The sequence below is a fragment of the Antechinus flavipes genome, chromosome 3 (genome assembly GCF_016432865.1).
Source record: "Antechinus flavipes isolate AdamAnt ecotype Samford, QLD, Australia chromosome 3, AdamAnt_v2, whole genome shotgun sequence".
In the NCBI taxonomy this organism is placed as follows: domain Eukaryota; kingdom Metazoa; phylum Chordata; class Mammalia; order Dasyuromorphia; family Dasyuridae; genus Antechinus; species Antechinus flavipes.
In genome coordinates this window covers 87,352,154-87,373,332 of record NC_067400.1, presented here as the reverse complement: position 1 = coordinate 87,373,332, position 21,179 = coordinate 87,352,154, and the positions used below count along the sequence as shown (strand labels likewise).

At 36.0% G+C, this 21,179-nt stretch overlaps 1 protein-coding gene across 1 annotated transcript in view; it reads right to left on the bottom strand.

Annotated features, from left to right (window-relative positions):
• CCDC122 (coiled-coil domain containing 122) overlaps positions 1 to 21,179 on the bottom strand; it is a 31,167-nt gene that overhangs the window by 1,636 nt on the left and 8,352 nt on the right. Inside the window, exons 3-4 of the mRNA XM_051991104.1 lie at positions 16,523 to 16,918; positions 15,661 to 15,777 (exon numbers count right to left, since the gene is read on the bottom strand). Coding sequence (XP_051847064.1) covers positions 15,661 to 15,777; positions 16,523 to 16,918 — 513 coding nt within the window. The remainder of the gene's footprint in view (positions 1 to 15,660; positions 15,778 to 16,522; positions 16,919 to 21,179) is intronic.

Below are 21,179 nucleotides of genomic sequence, written 5' to 3'. Positions count from 1 at the left end.
TTGTACTGGGGGCGTGCTGCCCCTAGGGCTGATGTCCAAGGCATCCAGTATTTAATGTGTGCTTCTCAGGAAGTATATATGCATGTGGCTCTAAGCTACCAAGGGCAGAGTCAGAGCACTGAGAGCAGGAATGGACAATCAATCCAGTTCTGACAGGGTGGGGGGAGGCACTGGACATTCTGATAAGTTGGAATAAAGAAGAACAATGACAGAATGGAGGAGGCATCAGACATTCTGATAAGTAGGGAAGGGCTGGGGTCATGATGTCTAAGATAGAAAGTCTTTCTCCTTATCTGGATCATGATGATTAGGAGAGAGGGGTGGGTGTTGCAGGATTGAGCAGAACAATTAGGAACTGAGGCAGAACAATTCAGGGAAAACGAGGCAGGACAATTTAGGGAAACTGAGTCAGAACAATTAGGTAAACTGAGTCAGGACAATAAAAGGGAACTGTGGCACAACATTCCACACTCTCTTTTTTCTGAATATTCAAATCATTGACTCACCTTCCTCTTGATACCCGTAAGGTCTAGCACCATAATTTTGCAACAACCCTTTGTGAACCAAAATAAAACTAGAAAAATGCAAGGTCTTATGGCAAGGACAAGTCTTTCCTTGATAACCCCAGAGTTAATCAGCAGTACAAAGGCTTCCTGTTGCAAGCACGTCTGGTTGGGGAGCATCTCAGCCAGAGAATCCAGTTTGAGATGGACAATTCACTGTGAGTTAGGTCTGTGATCATTTGTGAATTAAACTCAGCCTCTTCTTACAGAGCAGCAGGGCTCAAGGACTGAAGACCCATTCAGAAGGGCGACTCGCTCCAGGGGAGAAGGAAGGATAAGGCTTGGAGTAGCTCCACCTGTCCCCACCCAGAGGAACAAACAGGGCTGTAGAAAGGATCCAGATTTCTGAGTAGAGTGTCAGAGTATGCAAAGTTAGATCAAGGCAGGCAAACCCCGAACTTTTAGAGGCCTGGCACCAAACTGCAAGATCCTTTGAGATTGCTAAAATATTAATTAAGGAACAGGGTTTACAGGACTGGAGAAACAGATCAAAGAGTCCCAAGATAGGTGTCTGATTTCTGGTTGTTTCTAAAAAATAATCCCAAAAACTGAGTCTGCCAGGGCAATTCTAACAGAATAAGGGTCCCAAAGCTAAAGCATAGTAAAAATGAAAAAAAGAAGACTGCCAGAAAGCTTTCAATTCAATCTGAACTAGTGAGATAAGGAGTATGGCAGAAGTGCCTAAGGCAAACTAGGGGTTCCCATTCTTTCAGGTATTGAGAAAAATCCACCAGTTTCCCCTATTTCCTATCTCTTCCTTCCTTTTTTCTCATGGAAAGGAATTATCAAATAACCATACCACATACATAAATCCCAAGAATGCCTCAAAATTCCTATACATAACAGACTAGTACAGTAAGTTTCCTAAAAATCCTCCAAATATAACAACAATGGTTACACAAGTTTAACAATTTCCATCCCAAATCTTAAATACACAGTAATAGCTGACCCACTGAGGGTTTAACAGTCATTCATCAAGCATTCCCAAATTCCTCATATCAGTCCAAAGTATGCTAGGAGCAGGGGCAATGGTCTCTCATTCAAAACCTGCTTCATGCTGAGGATGGGCCGAGATGCTCAGTCCAGGGGTTAGGTGTGGTGTGCTGCCTGATACCAAAGCCTAAGATAGGCTGATCCATGTCCCAGAAGCAGTTCAATAATCTGTAATTTGACCAAAATCTAGAACAACAACAACAAAAAAAATCTAACAAATAAAGGTTAGAACAGTCTGAGATAGAAAGATTTGGTTCACCAGACTGCTGCAAAACGTGAAGAGCCAGCAGCTTCCTATGTGAAGAGATGAGTTTGCTTCACAGGATAGGCAAATGGCTGTAGTCCCAATAAAAACAGCAGTTAGGTTTCACAAACCACTGTTTATTGTCCTTTAAAAACACTTAAATATCCAGACACAATATCCAGTACAGATAGATGATCAGGCTAAATACTTATTTGCCCAACTATTTAGGATATAATGATTATATATAACCAGATTGGAAATAGCAAGGTATGACATAATTGAATGCATTAACAGTTTCTATTGACCATTGCTCTCATTAGAGAAGTCACAGAAGGAAAAAAAAATGCAGGGACATAACTATTTTAATTGTCCCACTAAATGTCAGAGGGTAGAGCTTTAAAACTCTCAAATAGCATTAACTGTAAGCACAAGAAATTTTACCTCCAATAACAAATCCCATTAACCAAACTTTCAGAAAAATCCCAACCAGGTATTTAGCATGACCTTATATTGATAACAGTAAGAAATTTGTCCCAGTAAGTTTACATTTTTCATACCCAAATAGATATACAAGTTGAACATACAAATCATTGTTTTAAAAACACCCAATTCATAGAAAAAATTCCAAATTGCATATTGTCCATAACAGAAACATTTCCAAAAGGACTAAGAAAAAAAACTATTATTTTCAGAGGCCCTTTAAATGACTTCAGGATGACTCAATACAATTAATTAAAACTTATACAGAATATCCTAAGACCACATAAGAGAATCTGAAAGATTCTTATAAATATCAATTAAACTTTTAGAAATAACTCTATCAGATTATAGATCACATTTATGACCATATTCCTTAACCAAGGAAACCATTATGTAGCAAAAGAAACAAATATTTAATCAATTAACTTAAAAGTGGGTCTATCTCTTAAAATCACTTGCCAAAGCCAAGCCTATAAAGAAAGTGGCTGGAACACACTTAGTGGAGGGGAAAGGATTCCACATGGCCACTCTTCTATATGAGGCTTAATTGGGGGAAGGGGACTTCACATAGCCACCCTTCTGCCTTTCCCCTATTCCATGTGGACTTTCTCCTAACTCCACCACACTTCCTGATCCTCTGCTCAACTTCCTCTTTCCCTCTTGCTACATACTTTAACCAGTTCCCAACAACCTTTCTAACTAGAAGCTCCATTGCTCAAGTAGCAGAAAGCAGTGGAAGAGGGAGTTTAATCTTAACCTTCGAAGACAAAAGATCCTCTCCCGTTTCTCCCTCCCCCACCTCTTCTTTCTCTTTCCAAATACCTTCCTAATACTTTCTCTTACTTCCTAAAGTCATGCAAACCTTTAATTGCTCATACAAATCAATTCTTCATAAATCACTTTCATTCTCCTCTCCTTTTCCCTTCAAAACTGTTAAGATTCACAATACAGTGAATAGCTAAATAATTCCATAAAACCCATATATGTCCAGCAGAGCTGGATTTAAAGCATAACTTATAATGTTAACGAATTATCCAAAGTGTTTCAGAAGGTAATATACTTTACCTAATTAGAGGCACAGCACCCCTTTCAGGCAAGTTAACAGAACTTCTTTTTAACAAGCCTTTGTTTTTAAGATCTTATACTCAAAGATAACCAAATCCAGCCTGCATGGGCAACAGTAAAATTATTTCCCACAATTTCAGAATCATCCTAAAATTCCTAATCAAATGTTTTCTCCTGCCTGAATTTCAATCAGATAAGGTTATATTGCCCTTTACTCTAGCAGGCTTTGAAAACCTGCTCCAAGGAAAAACCGTCTGCCAATTTTAAAATAGCCAAGCTTTTCTATTCCTTTACTTACAAATTAGTACAACAGGTAAAAAAGTTTAAAATTACAAGGAAATTTTATACTGAAAACAGTTGCAACATTGAAATAACCAATTCTTAATCACTGTTCTTAAAACTTAACAGAGCTCTTGCAGTAACAAAACAGATAAGTCACACAGAACACAGACTGCACAGTTACAACATTAACCAAAACATTTAACACATATAACCAGAGAGTTCCCCAAAAGGCGCTCAGAGTCAGCTCAGACCAGATGTGTCTTAGAAGACAAAAAACCAGAGGGATCAGCCAGCATCCTGGAATGATACCCTTCTCAGAATTTAATGCCCTTCGGTATTTTATTATTCTGAGAGTCCAGATGCTATAACAGATAGATCAGATTATGTCCTAAAACATCCAGACTTAATTTTCCTGTGGCCAAAATGGAGTGTCCACTGTCGGGCATGGCTGTGGCTGAAAACCTGTTCTCTTTCCCCTAGACTCTAGAGAAATCCAGAGGACTAGCTTCTCCAGGCCAAGAACCCAGATCCTCAACTACCTCAGGCGCAAGGCAGAGACCTGCTCTCATCTCTCACTGGGGTCTCCAAAATCCAATGCAGGAGAAACTGAGGCAAGATAGAGATTAGAGAGTTTTTAATAATTTATTTGAAAGGAGAGATTGTACTGGGGACATGCTGCCCCCAGGGGCTGATGTCCAAAGCATCCAGCAGCTCATGTGAGCTTCCCAGGAAACATATATACACACATGGCTCAGCTACAGGGGTAGATTGAGACTGGGGCAGAGTCAGAGCACTGAAAGCATGAACAGACTATCAATCCAGTTCTGACAAGGTTGGGGGAGGCACCAGACCTTCTGATAAGTAAGGAAGGGCTGGGTTCATGATGTCTAAGATAGAAGGTCTTTCTCCTTATCTGGATCATCATGATTAGGTGGGAGGGGTGATGCTGCAAGATTAAGCAGAACAATTAGAAACTGAGTCAGGACGATTTAGGGAAACTGAGTCAGGACAATTAGGGAAACTGAGTCAGGACAATAAAAGGGAACTGTGGCACAACAAGGCCATCTTTAAATTTAGAAAAATGAGTCTTCCTGATTTCAGGCATGATACTCTATTCACAGCTGCCCCACAAACATTAAAGTGCTTTTGTAAATGTAAATTACTAGTCAACACTATGTAGGAAAGCCAGAGACATTTTTCAAGGAAAATGAAAGTGATGAAAACAAAAGTTAAAAATAAATTATATTTACCCAGCCTTTACTTTTCCAGTATTCTTACATTTGATTCCTCTCCCACTCCCTCTAGGTCTCTTTTCTTTCCCTCACATACATCATTCCATCTCAGGCATTCATGCCTTTCCACTGGCTGTTCTTATGCCCCAAATCATCTCCCTAAATCAGCCTCCAATTTCTAGAGATCCTAGCTTCCTATATAACTCAGCTCAAACATTGCTTCCTTTAGAACAGGACTTTTTAAACTTTTTCCACTCTCAACCCCTTTGTGCTGGAAAATTTTTTACATGATCCAGGTATATACATTTATAAAATAGGTATACAAATCAAACATCTGCTGATAACAAATCATTATTTCATAATCCCCACATTCAGTTATGAGACCCTATGTGGAGCTGTAAATCCCAGTTTAAGAAACTGGGCTCTAGAACGCCCTTCTATCTGCCAGATATTAGTACATTCCTCTGCCTATTGTCTCTGAATTTATCTTGTATGTCATTTTATATATGTTGATGCTCGTTAAAATATAAACCCCTTGATGGCAGGGACTGTTTTTTCTTTGTATTTCAAGCCCTTAGCAGTGTCAAGCACATAAAAGGACAGGGAAAGAAACTAGAACTCTGATTTCATTGGTCTTAGAAACTTCCTCAGAAGAGGTTGACTCCTTCATCCTAATTAAGATATATAATTATATATGCACATATGTACTATGAACCTATATGTACACATCCATGTTTCTATAGCATATATACATATATTTTGACATAGCATGTTATACAAATCTTGTAGGTATGTATGCTTATATACATATATGTATTATATATGTATGCATATTGAGAAAAAGCACAATCCAAGTCTTCCTTGTTCCCACTGTATTCAAAGAGCCCTACCAGCATCTGTGGGAAGGTGTAAAAGAAACACTAGACATAGTTTGTGCTTCAACAAACTTAAAGACTAAAAGAGGCAGGATTAATATAATTAAAAAGAACACAAAAATTCATAGAAAAATATAATCAAGTATATGACTAGATAGCATAAAATACCTGGGAATATACTAGGCAAGACAAGCTCAGGAACTACATGAACATAATTATAAAACAATTTTTATACAAAAGAGAGTCCAATTAAAATAACTGGGGAGATGTAAATTCTTCATGAATGGACAAAGCCAATATAATAAAAATGACAATTCTATCTAGTCTACTTTATTCAATGCCATCCCAAATAAATGATCAAAGAATATTTTATTGAGCTAGCAAAAATAATAGAGAAATTCATTCAAAAGAATAAAAAGACAAGAATATCAGGGGAATTAATGGGAAAAAAAGTAAAGGAAAGAGATTTAGCAGTACCAGGTCTTAAACTATATTATAAGATAGTAATTATCAAAACTACTATGATATTGGCTAAGATGAAGAAAAGTGGATCAGTGGAACAGAGTAGACATGTAATACTTAGTAGTAAATAATTATAATAATCTTTTGTTTGACAAATGTAAAGATTTAACCTTTTGAAATAAGAATTCACTCTTTGATTAAAAAAAAAAAAAAAAAAAAAAACTTCGTGACACAGTGGTTAGAGCACCAGCCTTGAAATGAAGAGGATATGAGTTCAAATGTGACCTCAGACACTTAATACTTACTAGCTGTGTGATTCTAAGCAAGTCATATAACCCCGATTGCCTCAAAAAAACAAACAAACAACCCCACCAAACAAAAAAAAATTGTTAGATAACTAGAAATCAATCTGACAGAAACTATATAGAGATCATTTTTACACCATTTACCAAGATAAGGTCAAAATGGTTAAACAGCCACAATTTAAAGGGAGATATCACGAGTAAATTAGGAAAAAAAATTAACATGTAACATATTACCTAACAGACTGATTATTAGATGAATGAATAAGAGACAGAAAGCATTGTGGTGTGTGATTATGATGGAATATTATTGTTCTATGGGAAATGAGAAAAATGATGCTCTTAGAGAAACCTGGAAAGTTCTCCTTGAACTCAAGCAAAATGAAATGTACTGTACAAAGTAATAGCAATGTTGTGGGATGATCAACTCTGAATGATTTTACCATTCTCAGTAATACAGTGATCTAAGATTGCTCTGAAGAACTTATAATGAAAAATGCTATCCATACCCAGAGAAAGAATTGATTGAAACATTCTTAAAAAAAAAAAACAACTTTATTTTTCTTGAAGTTTTTTTTTTTTTGGGGGGGGGGGGTTGGGGGATGGAATTAGGGAGGTTTACGTTTTCTTTTCCAACAAGAATATAAGTCATTACCTAATTGATAAACAGTCAAAGTGTATGAATAGGTGGTTTAGGAATGAAGAAATCCAAGAAATTCAAATATGAAAAAATGCTCTGAATCACTATCTATTAGAGAAATACAAATTACAATGACTTTAACATGTCATCTCACACCGATCAGATTGGCCAAAATGATAGAAGGAGAAAATGACAAATGTTGGAGAACATGTAGAAAAATTGGGACACCAACACACTTGGTGAAACTGTGAACTGATTCAACCATTTTGGAAAGCAACCTGGAATTTTGTACAAAGAGTTATAAAACTGTGTAGACTTTTTGACAAAGCAATACCACTATTACATCTGTTTCCTAAGGTGACCAGAGAAAATGGAAACTAAAGTATTTATAGCACCTCTCTTTACAGTGGCAAAGAACTAGAAATTGGGGAATGGCTGAATAAATTGTGGTATGTGATTGTGATGAAATATTACTGTGCTGTAAAAATGATAAACAGGTTTGCTTTAGAAAACCATGGAAAGCCTTGCATGAAATAATGAAGAGCAAAATGAGAAGAAGCAAGAGAATGTCATATAGCATAACAGCAATATTGTTGAAGAATAAAGGAAGGACTAAGCTATTCTAAATTATAAATATTCAAATTAAATACAAAGAACCTATGAAGGAAGATGCTATCTCCAGAAAAAAACTGATAAGTAGGCATAGAATGGTTTTCTATATATAAAAAAGGGATAGAGTAATGCTGTGAGATAGTAAAGTAGGGGAAAAAAAAAGTCTACCACCCTAGAAAGTAGAGTACTAATCTTGGTCTGTGACAAATTAGCTGGGTGGCTTTGTATAAATCACTCAATGTCTCTTAGCCTCACCTATTCCTTCTATAAAATGAGGAACTGGTGAACTCTGAGGTTATTCCTGATTCTAAAAATCCTTTTTATAATTATTATAATGAATTCAGGAGACTTAGGGAAGGTGGAATTGACAATTCTTGCCCCATAAATTACATCAAACAAGCTAGTGATAATAATTAAAATCTGTAAGTGTTTATCATTTTCACAGATTTGTAAGAAAAGAGTGGTTTCAAACAGCAGTTTTGCTTTCAAGGTTGTTAAAAATGTTAAATAATTATTCTCCACATGTTGTATATTAATTTTAGGTTATCTTTTAAGAATATGCATGCACCACACATACTTGGGATTAAAATGAAAAAATCCAACTTGTATAGGATAAATCACAGTGTGTTTTCAGAGACTTGAAGAGAAACCTAAAGCTCCCTGATGTTGGTACTGGTTATTTAAAGGACCTTAACTGTTAAAGGATCATGGAGTTAGTGGGGAGTTTGAAAGCTGATCTAATTTACTACACCAGAACATACCTAAACTTGGATCATAATGATGATGTGGGAGGCATAGCTCACACTATAGGTACAGTTCTCTGAAATATATAATTTTGTATCCTGGGTATAGGTGGGTTGACATCCACATCAGTTTCTTGAACTAATTAGTGATTGTGATGAAGGGTCACAGGTAGAACCAACACAGTGGAGTGATGTGATACTCTGGTCTAATCAACTGTTTTGCCCAAGCATGGTTTACAACGGACTAACCTAGGTGATCTCAATTAAGTTTAAACATTTTTCTATTTTAAGTATTCAAAAGAAAGACTTTAAATGTTACTTTTTCTTAATTTTATTATTACTTTCAGTTTCCTTGTTCTATGCATTAAGAAAGGAAGAAATAAGATATTCATTCTATATATGAAGTCATATTTTATGAACCTATTCTAAGGGGTTTTTATTCACAATCTTAATGAACTCTTTACATGCATCATGAAATAATGAAAAGAAAACTATATTAGGAGACATGAGAGCTGAGTCCTAGTCTTAATAAGCCAGCCACTGTACTAAGCACTGGGAATATAAAGAAAGGTAAAAAACAGTTTTTGTTCTCAAGAAGTTCACAGTCTAATGGGGGAGACAACAAGCAAATGCAGACTACATGAACTAGCTACATACAGGAATAGTGGGAAATAATTAATAGTGGACAGACACCAGAATTAAGAAAAATTGGAAAAAGTTTCCAGCTTTAGGTGGAATTTGAAAGGGACTTGAAAGAAGTGAGAGAAACTAGGAGGTGGAAATGAAGGAGAACATTCTCTCATGAGCAGATAGCCAGAGAAAATGCCTGGAGCTGAAAGATGGAGTGTCTTATCTGTGGAATGGCCAGGAAGTCATCATAACTGAATTCAGGAGGATGTTGTGAAAGGGCCAGTGAAGAGAAGATTGTGTGTGTGTGTGTGTGTGTGTGTGTGTGTGTGTGTGTGTGTGTTTAAGAAGAATGGAAAGGTTGGTTTTTTTTTTTTTTTGGGGGGGGGGCTGGTTATAAAGGGCTGTGAAAGCCAAAAAGAGGATTCTGTATTTAAGTTGGAGTAATAGGAGCCTCTAGAGTTTAGTGAGTATAGTGAGACCAGAGCTACAGGAAAGTCCCTTGGGCAGCTGGATGAAGACGGCCTGGATTGGGGTGTGATGTGCGGCAGGCAGACCCACCAGCCGCTCTGACACTTATAAGGCTTAGAGATCAGAGGACCTGCATCAAACACTGTATTTGATGGTCCTGACCTAGGTGACCTTGGGGAGTCACATAAACTCCCTCATCTGCAGAATGAAGGGTTTGCATGAGATGGCATCTGAGCTCAAGAGTAGGACATTGTGAATATTTCTTTTATGAAAAATAGATGAAAAGTATCTTCCCACAAGGTCAGGAAAGGATGGCTTGGAATAAGAAAACTTCTGAAATGTGTAGTTGTAAATATAAAAAATTTGCATGATTTCCTCTTGTCTCTACTTTTAGTAGAAAATATTTGGTCCCCACCTTCTGTTTTCTGTTTGGCTATACCTGCAACTTCACTGTAATGGGGAACTTTCTCTTCAGAGCCCACCTACGTCTTCTCCATACTTAGAGTATTAGAGAGACCTAGGCACTGAGAGGTGAAGAACTTTGATCTTGCAGCCAGAATCGGGAAAGGGAACCTTAAAACCAGGTCTTCCTGGTACCAGTGTAGACTCTGCCCTACTCCCTCCTCCCCCTTTCTGAAGCGACGTAAAATCTTGATATACTTTAAGTTTCAAATCACCTTGATAGTTTTTCCCCTTAAAATACTTTAAATATTATTTTCCAAATCCTTAGTCACTTTTGTACTTATTCTTAAAAAGTAGGTTAAATATACTCTCTTAAACTCTAGGAGCTTAGAGTTAATGAATGTTCTCTAATTTCTCTATAGTCTTTTTAAGTAAGGGAGCCCAGCACACAAGCAAAAATCCTTTTTTTATACTAAGGACCTAGCTGTAGGAGTACAGTACTTCAATGAATCTGTAATTTCCAATTAGTGCATTCACTCCCTCCAATTGAACAGAATATAATATAACACTTGTTAGAGTGAGGAGTCATTCTTTTTTATAGATTACAATAGCCAAAAAAATTAATCTCCTGGTGCCCAAGTTTTTGTTCATGGGTCTCTCTGAGAAATTTGCTAGTCCTTAAATGACAACCATATTCTATGTCACTGGACACATTATGTGTCAAATCTTTACAGCTTGATAAGATAGACCTTCTGGATGCTCTACTGGTAGAACCTCTACTTCAGTTTCTGGATGTAATAAACCCTTTGTCAATTAAATGATTCCGGTACTCAAGTATAAGACATTTGAGTAGAAATTTCATGAAGGCAAGAAATGAAAAAGAAACACTAATAATAGCTGACACTAATGTAGCATTTTAAGATTTTAAAAGCTTTTATGTACATTATCTTATTTAAGCCTCACAATAACTTTGTAAGTTATTATTCACCACACTTTACAAATGTGAAAACAGAGGCTTAGAGAGAATAAATTACTTTAACCATAGTAAAACATCTAGTAATTGTCAGAGGCGTGCTTCAAACTCATGTACTACCTGATTCTAGCACACAATAGATAATAATGCTTGTTGCTTGATTTCAAGTCCAGGGCTCTTTCCACAAAGCCATGTAGTGTCTTACTAAGAGGCAAAAGGTATAATGGGCAACACAAAATTATTTTAGCTTTGAAACTAGCTATTTAAAGAATACTTCTTAATGATGTTTTACTGAAATTTCTTCAAAGAAGAGAAAAATTAGTGGATAGGATGTTTTCAAGCTTCTATGATTATTATTGTTATTATATAATATAATATACATAACATAAAATATATTAATCTTTATTTTTATAACTTAATCTTGAGGCACCTAATTTTTAAAGTTTTATTTTTTCAACTTTAATATTATGATAGCGTTAACACAGAACTACTTTGAATGTATTAAAGGTAATAAAGCTAAAATTATAATGGAAAAGATATTCTTGACAAAACTGGCTGTTATAAGGCTTTGAAACAGTTCATTAATTTTCAGTGCAGCAAGTTATCTGCTGAAGTGATAAAAAATGAAAGTCTTAGATTCATCCACCCTTCCATCTAAAACTAAACATCAATGCCATTGAAATAGACATGAACCCTTAAAATAGAAGACTTAACATCTGAGAATATTAATCTTGGCCAGAAAAGTAATTTTTATTTTTATCTCAGTGAAATGTAAATTATACTCATGGGATGCTGTGTAAGAGCATTCCGTTTGTATCTTGATATTGTTCTGAATTAGATGTAGTAAGTTAGAAACAATAATCCATTTCTAAATTAATATACTTAAGATGCATTATTTTTAGACTTGTAGTTTCATTGTAGATTTTTATTTTTAATCTCTTTTCTCTCTATTCTAAATTTCTTTCTACAACCATGTGAACATGAATTGTCACTAAGGCCTCTCTCTATGGTAATGTACTAGTATAAAATTCAGTCCTATTTGAAGTTTTATATGCTCTATAAAAAACAATAGAATAATTATTTTTCCATTAAAGCCCAACATGTCTCCTTGGGGTATGGAAATGTCCTTGAGCTTTCCAAAGAATGACTAGTACAACACAAGCTTTATTTGTTTCTTATAAGCTGGATAGTTTTAGGCATGTACCTCTGGTGTCTAGGGGACCAACCTCACTAAGTTCAGAAAGACTCATCAACAAAAAGTTGGCTAATATGTGATGAACTTTTAAGAAGAAGTTTGGGATAAGCCTTTACCATTTCTGGATTGATCCAGACCCCTTGCCTCAAGCTGCCATTACAGGTTTACTTTGGGAGTAGTAATCATATCTACTACTATTACTGGAAATGAAGTATTATTGAATACTTGAGCATTTATTAAAAGTTTACTAGGTACAGGAGCTTAATAATTATGAGGACACAAAGACAGACAAAAATATGTTCCCTGACTTCAAGGAATGTAGCTTCTAATAAGGGGACAAGACTTGAACAACTCTGTACATACTTGATATGCACAGTGTAAATGGGCAGTGATCTTAGAATGATGGCTCTAGCTGGACAAATGGGAGGAGATGGGGAGAAGGAAGGAAAGATCCCTTACAAAAAGTAGACTAAAGCTAAGTAATTTGAAGGAATTTAGGAAAGCTAGTCCGTAAAAATGGAAAATCATAGAAGGGAACTGGCAAAAAGACACTGTCAGATATGTGAGAAATAACAAGAAGGCAAGTATGACTGAATACAAGGAGGAGAGTAAAGTGTAAGACTTCTAGAAAAGTAGGAAAGGGACAAAGTATGAGGGACTTTCCAAGCCAAATTAAAGATTTAATATTTGATGCGGAGGTAAGATCATTCTGGCAGTTAAGTGAGAAGGGATTTGGGTCTGGGAGAACAGAATTCGCAGACTATGCAACAGTGAGTTGGGAGGGGAGACAGACCCTAGAGATGTGGTAGGTAGAAACGACATGACAGTAGCAGAGCACATCTGCTGGGTGAATGTAGGGGGAAGAATGATACCAAGTGTAGAAGCCTGGGAACCTGGGAGAACAGTTAGACTCAGGGGTAAGATGGAGAGAAAAAGATAATGAATCCCACTTGGACACATTATGCTTGAGATGCCCACAAGGCAGTCTGATTTGTTGATGTGAGGTTGGAGGTCATGAGAGAGAATCATCAGCAAAATGATCAAAAAATGATCACTGAATCCATTTCAAGATGAAGAAACTATTTGTTTTAGTTTTTGTAATGCCAGGGTTTAGCACGATGACTGAAAAATGATGAGAGCATAAGAAACACTATTTTCATTCATATGTTCATCTATCCATTCATCTATTCATTTGCTTAGTCATTTTTTTAATTTACTAAGACATGACATTGATGGAATCCTTTTAGTTCTGAAAGTATGATAACTACTTCTTGTTTTTTCATAAACATAAGCATGAAATCACAGAATAGTCATTTCAGGAATCTAGAAATATATAATCCTCCAGAATGAACAGTACAATGAGTGAGACCAGTTACACCAATTCATATGTGCTTCCCACCTCAGAGGTTCACTATTTGTAGTGTCAATCGCCTAATCCCTCTAAGAGCTTTCTTTTTGCATCATGCTTGTTTTCCCTTTGCTTTTGTTGCTGGCTTCCCTCAGCATCTCAAACTTCTATTCCCTCTTTATATTCCTGAACTGATCATGCCTGATATTCGCCCTCAAACCTTAACAAGCCTACAAAACAGATCTTGCAGCATTCATGGGAAAAAATAAATAGTAACAAAACTCAATTTTTAAGGGAAAGGCATCAAAAGGTTTTTGCTTGGAGACTCAAGTCTGTGAAAAGGAAGTCTAAAAGGATCACAGATTTAGGGCTGGAAGGGAACTTAGAGGTTACTAGGTTCAACCTTGCAATTTATTAAACATGGAAACAATTTCAAAGGGACTAAGTGAAATAAAGAAAATAAATGGCACAATCAGGATTTAAATTCTACCTCTGATGAGATATGCCATATCATATCTTGGGAAGAAAAATTTGGTTTTGAATCCTGGACAGGTCAAAATTGAGAAAGAAGGCTGAATAAACATTCATAAGACATTATGGGATTGGCTTCTCTAGTTCTCAACTAAAGGCCTAAAAGAAATAACATCAGATCAAATTCTTTACTGTAGACATTTCTGATCAAGACTGCTGCATTGCCATTCTCCAACTGATAAATGGTCAAAGGATATGAACAGACAATTCTCAGACAAAGAAATTCAAACTATTTCTAGCCATATGAAGATAATCCCAAGTCATTATTAATCAGAGAAATGCAAATTAAGACAACTCTGAGATACCACTACACACCTGTCAGATTGGCTAGAATGAGTGGGAAAGATAATGCGGAATGTTGGAGGGGATGTGGGAAAACAGGGACACTGATACATTGTTGGTGGAATTGTGAACACATCCAGCCATTCTGGAGAGCAATTTGGAACTATGCTCAAAAAGTTATCAAACTGGGCATACCCTTTGATCCAGCAGTGCTACTACTGGGCTTATACCCCAAAGAGATACGAAAGAAGAAAAAGGGACCTGTATGTGCCAAAATGTTTGTGGCAGCCCTGTTTGTAGTGGCTAGAAGCTGGAAATTGAATGGATGCCCATCAATTGGAGAATGGTTGAGTAAATTGTGGTATATGAACGTTATGGAATATTATTGTTCTGTAAGGAATGACCAGCAGGATGAATACAGAGAGGACTGGCGAGACTTACATAAACTGATGCTGAGTGAAATGAGCAGAACCAGGAGATCATTATATACCTCAACAACGATACTGTTTGAGGATGTATCCTAATGGAAGTGGATCTCTTCGATAAAGAGAGCTAATTCAGTTTCAATTGATCAAGGATGGACAGAAGCAGCTACACCCAAAGAAAGAACACTGGGAGATGAATATAAACTGCTTGCATTTTTGTTTTTCTTCCCGGGTTATTTATGCCTTCTGAATCTGATTCTCCCTGTGCAACAAGAGAACTGTTCAAGCTCTGCACAGATATATTGTATCTAGGATATACTGTGACATATTTAACTTGTATAGGACTGCTTGCCATCACGGGGAGGGGATGGAGAGAGAGAGGGGAAAAATCGGAACAGAAGTGAGTGCAAGAGATAATGTTGTAAAAAAATTACCCAGTCATGGGCTCTGTCAATAAAAAGTTATAATAAAAAAAAAAAGACTGCTGCATTTTAGATGGACATTTTGCATTTTCTTAGTCTAGCGCTGATCAGATAATGTCCTTGAATTCCTCCACATATAACACTGTGTACTTTTGAGGCTACTTCCATTTCAAACAGGTAAAAATATATAAATATACACATACCATTCCATGGTTAACAGAGCAGCTGTATGAATTAATGAACCACGGCTTGGAGACAATGATAGTAAAAATGAGCAGAGTCACCATATCTTTTGTGGTGAAGTTTTATAAATCTCCAAAAAGTAGGATTCCCATTTCAAAATCCAACATGTAACTAGATTTTTTTTTACATTTGGATTACTGACTCCTTTGCCTTCACTAGAATGGATAACTGACAATTAATTGCATTAAAATTATTATGTGATATAGACCTGAGATTTTTAAAAATTAACTCAAATATGTAAAACTTACCTCTATTTCTTTTATCAGTTTTTCATGTACTTTTTTCTCTTCCTCAAGCAAATTATTTTTTGTGGAGATAGATGCTGCTACAGTTACAATTTTATCTTTTAAAATCTTAATTTCTTCCTATATATAAAATCAAAAGTACACGGTTCAATTGAAAATGACTACTAGTACATAAAATCTTAGACAGAATCATCATTGTGACTTAAAAAAACATTACCCAGAAGCTTTTAAGCAACATTTAAATATTTCTATTCTATACAATTGAAATTAACAACATCCCTTAAATTCTGAAAAAGAACCAAGAATCAAATGGAAAGAAGATACAAAGATAAGTGGCATTCTTAGTGACTATTACCCAGCAACAACACTAAGAAATGACCAACATCTTAAAAGTTTGTAGCTCCCAGTCTTCAAAGAACAGCAGGAATAAGAAGACAGCTTAAGGTGCAATCATTAATTCATATTATTTCCGTATTAGCATTAGGCATTCTAAATTGATTTCAGTTGGTTTAGATCTAACAGTCTGGAACTAAGTGCTTCAGCACTTCTTTGGATCACAGTTTTTAACCACAAATGGATTAATTGCTCATAGGATTTTTGTCCTATATATTTTTATAAATCTGATTTTAGTTCATTTTCAGATATTCCTTCACATATTTGGCACTGTTGTCACTCATTTCAAACATCTGATAAAGTTGAGAAGAATTATGAAAGACATCTGAGCAGCTTATAGACCTATTTAAAACAGAATTTAACAAGTAGGATGACTGCTTAATTATGAATTAACACTTCCCTATCAGCTAATGAATTATATAGTGCTTGCAAAAAATAATAAAAAGGAATTCTAAAAAAGAATATTTCAAACCTGTGCTTCTTTTATGTTTCCTTCTGGATTCTGGAGATCACAAATCAATTCCTTTTTCTTTGCTATTAATTTTTTAACTTGTTCTTTTTTCTGATGGAGTTCAATTACAAATGGCCATTTATTTTCTGCTTTAGCAATATCTTCTTTATATATTCTTATTTTCTCATCATATGTTTTATTTCTTAGAAGGTACTCTTCAAACTCTTCTTGTGCAGTTTCTATGGAAAATTTGAGCTTTACATTTTCTGCATGTAAGGATTTGATTTGAGTCTTTAGGCTTTCACAATGAAGCTTGGTTTTTTCTATTTCACTTTCTTGCTGACAGATGTGCTTTTCTGTTTCTTTGGTCTCTGCTATGACAGATCCTATTTGTTTTTCAAACTCATGGACTTCATTCTGTAATATAGTTTAACATTATCATTATTAATTCATGTTATTCAACATCAGAGAAAAGCCATTGTTTTGATGCATAATGCATGCAGGAAAATCACATTAACAACCTGAAAAAGATGTGTTTATCAGAATTGGAAAAATTGATGTAGAAGAAAATGAAAAATAAAATGAAGTTTCAAAGTGATTTTTAAAAAATTCTTATAGAAGTTAGAGCTCTATTTTTTTTAAATTTTCACTTACTTCTAAACACTTGTCTTTTATTATTGGTTGTAACATTATATTTTGACAATGTGTTTAAAAATTTGTGTTAATAACAATAATTCTATTTTGGAGAGCTGTTAGAATTAAACAAGATAAATATGTGAAAGTGATTTAAAGAATGGAACATATTTTTATTATATAATTAAAAAGTCTATTGCTTAACAAACAAAAAATGTTGGTCTACTGATTATCCATGTCATCACAATATAATTGATGCCTTGATATCAATGCTTAAATCTAAAACTATGCTAATTTATATTATTTGGTCAAAGACTGAAAGAAAGGAAAAATATTACTTGCTAAGGCAGAGGTGGGAAACATCTAGCCCATGGGCTACATAAGACTTGTGAAATCATTTGCTAAGGCAATCGCAGTCAATGATGAGCTTTAAGCTAGATACATCAACCTCCCACTGCTTGAGTTCTAAAAGTTGATAATTTTTTATGGTCCACAAATGATGTTATAAATATCCAAAAAGCCCTTGTGAAAAATTTCTTTAAATTATTTCAATAGTATCCAAGTCTTTCTGATACCATTTGGAGTTTTCTTGGAAAGATACTGATGCTATATTTGTCATTTCCCGCTCCAGCTAATTTTACAGATGAGGAATTGAGGCAAACAGGGTTAAGTGACTTATCCAAGGTCATACAGTCAATGTCTGAGGACAAATTTGAACTCATGGACTAACTGAACTGATGCTGAGTGAAATGAGCAGGACCAGGAGATCATTATTTACTTCAACAACAATACTATATGATGACCATTCTGATGGACCTGGCCATCTTCAGCAATGAGATGAACCAAATCAGTTCCAATGGAAAAGTAATGAACTGAACCACTTACGCCCAGCGAAAGAACTCTGGGAGATGACTAAGAACCATTAATTACATTGAATTCCCAATTCCTATATTTTTGTCTGCCTGCATTTTTTATTTCCTTCACAGACTAATTGTACAATATTTCAGAGTCCGATTCTTTTTGTACAGCAAAATAACGGTTTGGTCATGTATACTTATTGTGTATCTAATTTATACTTTTATATATTTAACATCTACTGGTCACTCTGCCATCTAGGGGAGGAGGTGGGAGGAAGGAGGGGAAAAATTGGAACAAGAGGTTTGGCAATTGTCAATGCTGTAAAATTACCCATACATATAACCTGTAAATAAAATGCTATTAAAAATTTTTTAAAAAGATTTGAACTCATGAAGAGGAGTCTTCAACTCCAAGCCCAGTAGTTTATCCACTAAAGTACAGAGCTACCCAAGTATATGAATTAGGAAGTCTAAAAACATGCCTAAATTACTCCAAGTTAGTTAATTTGGACAGGTAAGTCTTAGCATCCATTTAAAAAAAAATTGAAAATCACTGACTTTATATAAATACATGGTATTTGTCATTTTTTATTATTGTTGTTGTTGGATGTGGTGATGGTGATGATAGTATATTTTCAAGTTAAAATGTAATTCTTGAAGATCTTTGTACTAAAGCCATCATTTAAAGGCTTAACATGACATGGAACTGATCTTGGGTTCAGGAATACTATGCTAGTGGAATTCAGGTTCTTTTTGAACAATAAGATATCTGAGTTTGCCATAAATCTTATGTAGTAATTTGGAAACAAGGCAGAAATTTTAATTGTAACTACAGATTAAAATTAAATAAAAATCTTTCTGCATAAAAAATTTTTAAATACTTTGTTCTTTGTATATTTGTCTTTTTAGCCATACCCATGAAGTGTAATCATTTCAGCTCTTTTATGCTTATCAATCAATAGAGTAATAAATATTCATTAAACACCTATTATATACCAAGAACTATTAAGTGATAGGGATACAAGTACAAAGAATGAAATGATACCTACTCACAAAACACTTACCATTCCAGTGAAGGAGTATAAAAACATGTGTTATAAATATGTTTACATACATATACACAAAGTAATTAATACAGGGTACTAAGGGAAGGAGGACATTAGGAGCTGAGGAGAGTCAGGAAGGATCAGGACAGGCTTCATTCAGAAGGCAGAGCTGTATTTTAAAGAAGGAGAGGGATGCTATAGGTAGAGGTAAGAAGGATATACATTCCAGAGACAAGGGAGGCAACCAATGCAAAGGTATGAAGATAAAAAAAATGGAGTGTTGTGATGAACAGAGAGGTCAACTTGGCTAGATAGCAGAGTGTGAGAGAAGAACTAGTGTACAATAAGCTTAGAAAGATAGATTGGGACCAAGTATATAGTACTTTAAAAATAAAACCAAGGAGTTTATATTTTATCTCAAATCAATAGGAGTCATTGAAATTGGATCTGTACTTAAAAAAAAATACTTTAGCAGCAGTGTGCAGAATAGACTAGAATCATGAGTGATTCGAGGCCAGAAAAACCACTGAGGCTGTTGCAAGAATATGGACAAGAGAGGCTAAGGGGCTTCCTCCCTTTGAATGTCTGCTGGATGGGTGGCTGCCCTTCTCACGAGAATGTATAATAAACTTTGCTTTGCTTCTAGAGATCTCTCCAGCTTTTTTTTTTTTAATTAAATGGTGACCCTCACCATTTCTGAACCACACAGTGTTGGGGGCTCGTCTGGGATCACACTACTTGTGGTGAGTAGGTGAACCCTTGGGGTGCTAGTGGGGTGGTACCCTGCCCTGATTTAGGCAGCCCGCCAGCATCCAGGGGTTTCTCCTTGCTCCCCAAGGTAAAGTGGGCCCGAAGTGGAGAAACTCGGAGCAAAGCAAAGGGAAAAAACTCCGTGGTAAAATTCCAATCGGTTCAGTAGAGAACAGACCAGTCAAGTAATTTGCTGTGCAGCAACCCAGAGGTTTCCCTGTTCATAGAATTCAGGCTGGAGATTGGGCGTTGATCCATTCCTGGAAGGATGACTCTGTGCTGGGTCGGACCCTACCAGATGACACTGACCTCAGACACTGCTATTCATACCCTCGTTCCTGGGCCACCTTTATCCAAGTGGACAGTTGAAGATGGGGAGACCTCAAATTACATTTGAGGAGGGGACCTCTACTGAATGGGAACACAAATTCTGAATCCAGTGCATTGTAACTGTATGACTTTTGTTTTCTTACATTAATTACTTTGGGACTTACTTTGGGAAACCCTCATGGGGCTTTACCTATTTCCTCATGACAGCCATAGAAACCAGATCTTTACCTTCCAGAGATAAGAACCAGTTTCTTCTGCTCATGCAGAATATAGGAGAACTTTTAATTTATCAAATTGTTGGATCTGTGGTGGATCCAACAATAGAGCCAATGGCCATGGGTACCTATCCCCTTAAGCCCAGCCTGGATTCTTAGTAACTGATCCCAAATTCCTAATGGGACTAATTTCTGGAACTTAGAAGAGAAACATTGAGAGAAAGTAGGAAAGGGACATACTGCTTAAATCAGACAGGGCAAAGTTTGAAGCTGGGAAATAGTGTATGTGAATGGACTTAACTCTGGACAAGGTAAAAAACTTTTTCTTTCCTTATCTTGTGGACACTGCATTCAAGAGGACGACTTGCAGTCGTCGTTGGAGCTCTAAGCTCTGGCACAATTCCTTAGGAATTGCTGTGGATTGACAAAAGGCCTTCTTTTGTCTGGCTCTCTGTCTCTAAGAGATACGAGGGAGGCTGCAAGGATTTGGAAAACTAAAAGTTTTTACCTGTCTAGACATCAATGGGGTTGGTACAATGTCACCCCAGGGACACCTGGGAAACATGGGATTCTGTTTCCCACATTTTGGAATACCTCTTACCTAATAGGTCAATGGCCAGTTGCCAATTATAGTTGGAGAAAGAAACAAGATTTATGGAAATGTCAGTATGTCACCTTGGTAGGGGAAGGTCCCCTCAGGACAAGAGACCATCAATATTACCCTTTTACAAGGAAGAGTTCAGACATATTTTCGAGGGAACAACCTGCTCTAATGGGTCAATATTGGATCTGTGGCTTAATTGCTTATACTCACCTACTTCTTAATTGGACAGGGATTTGCTATATT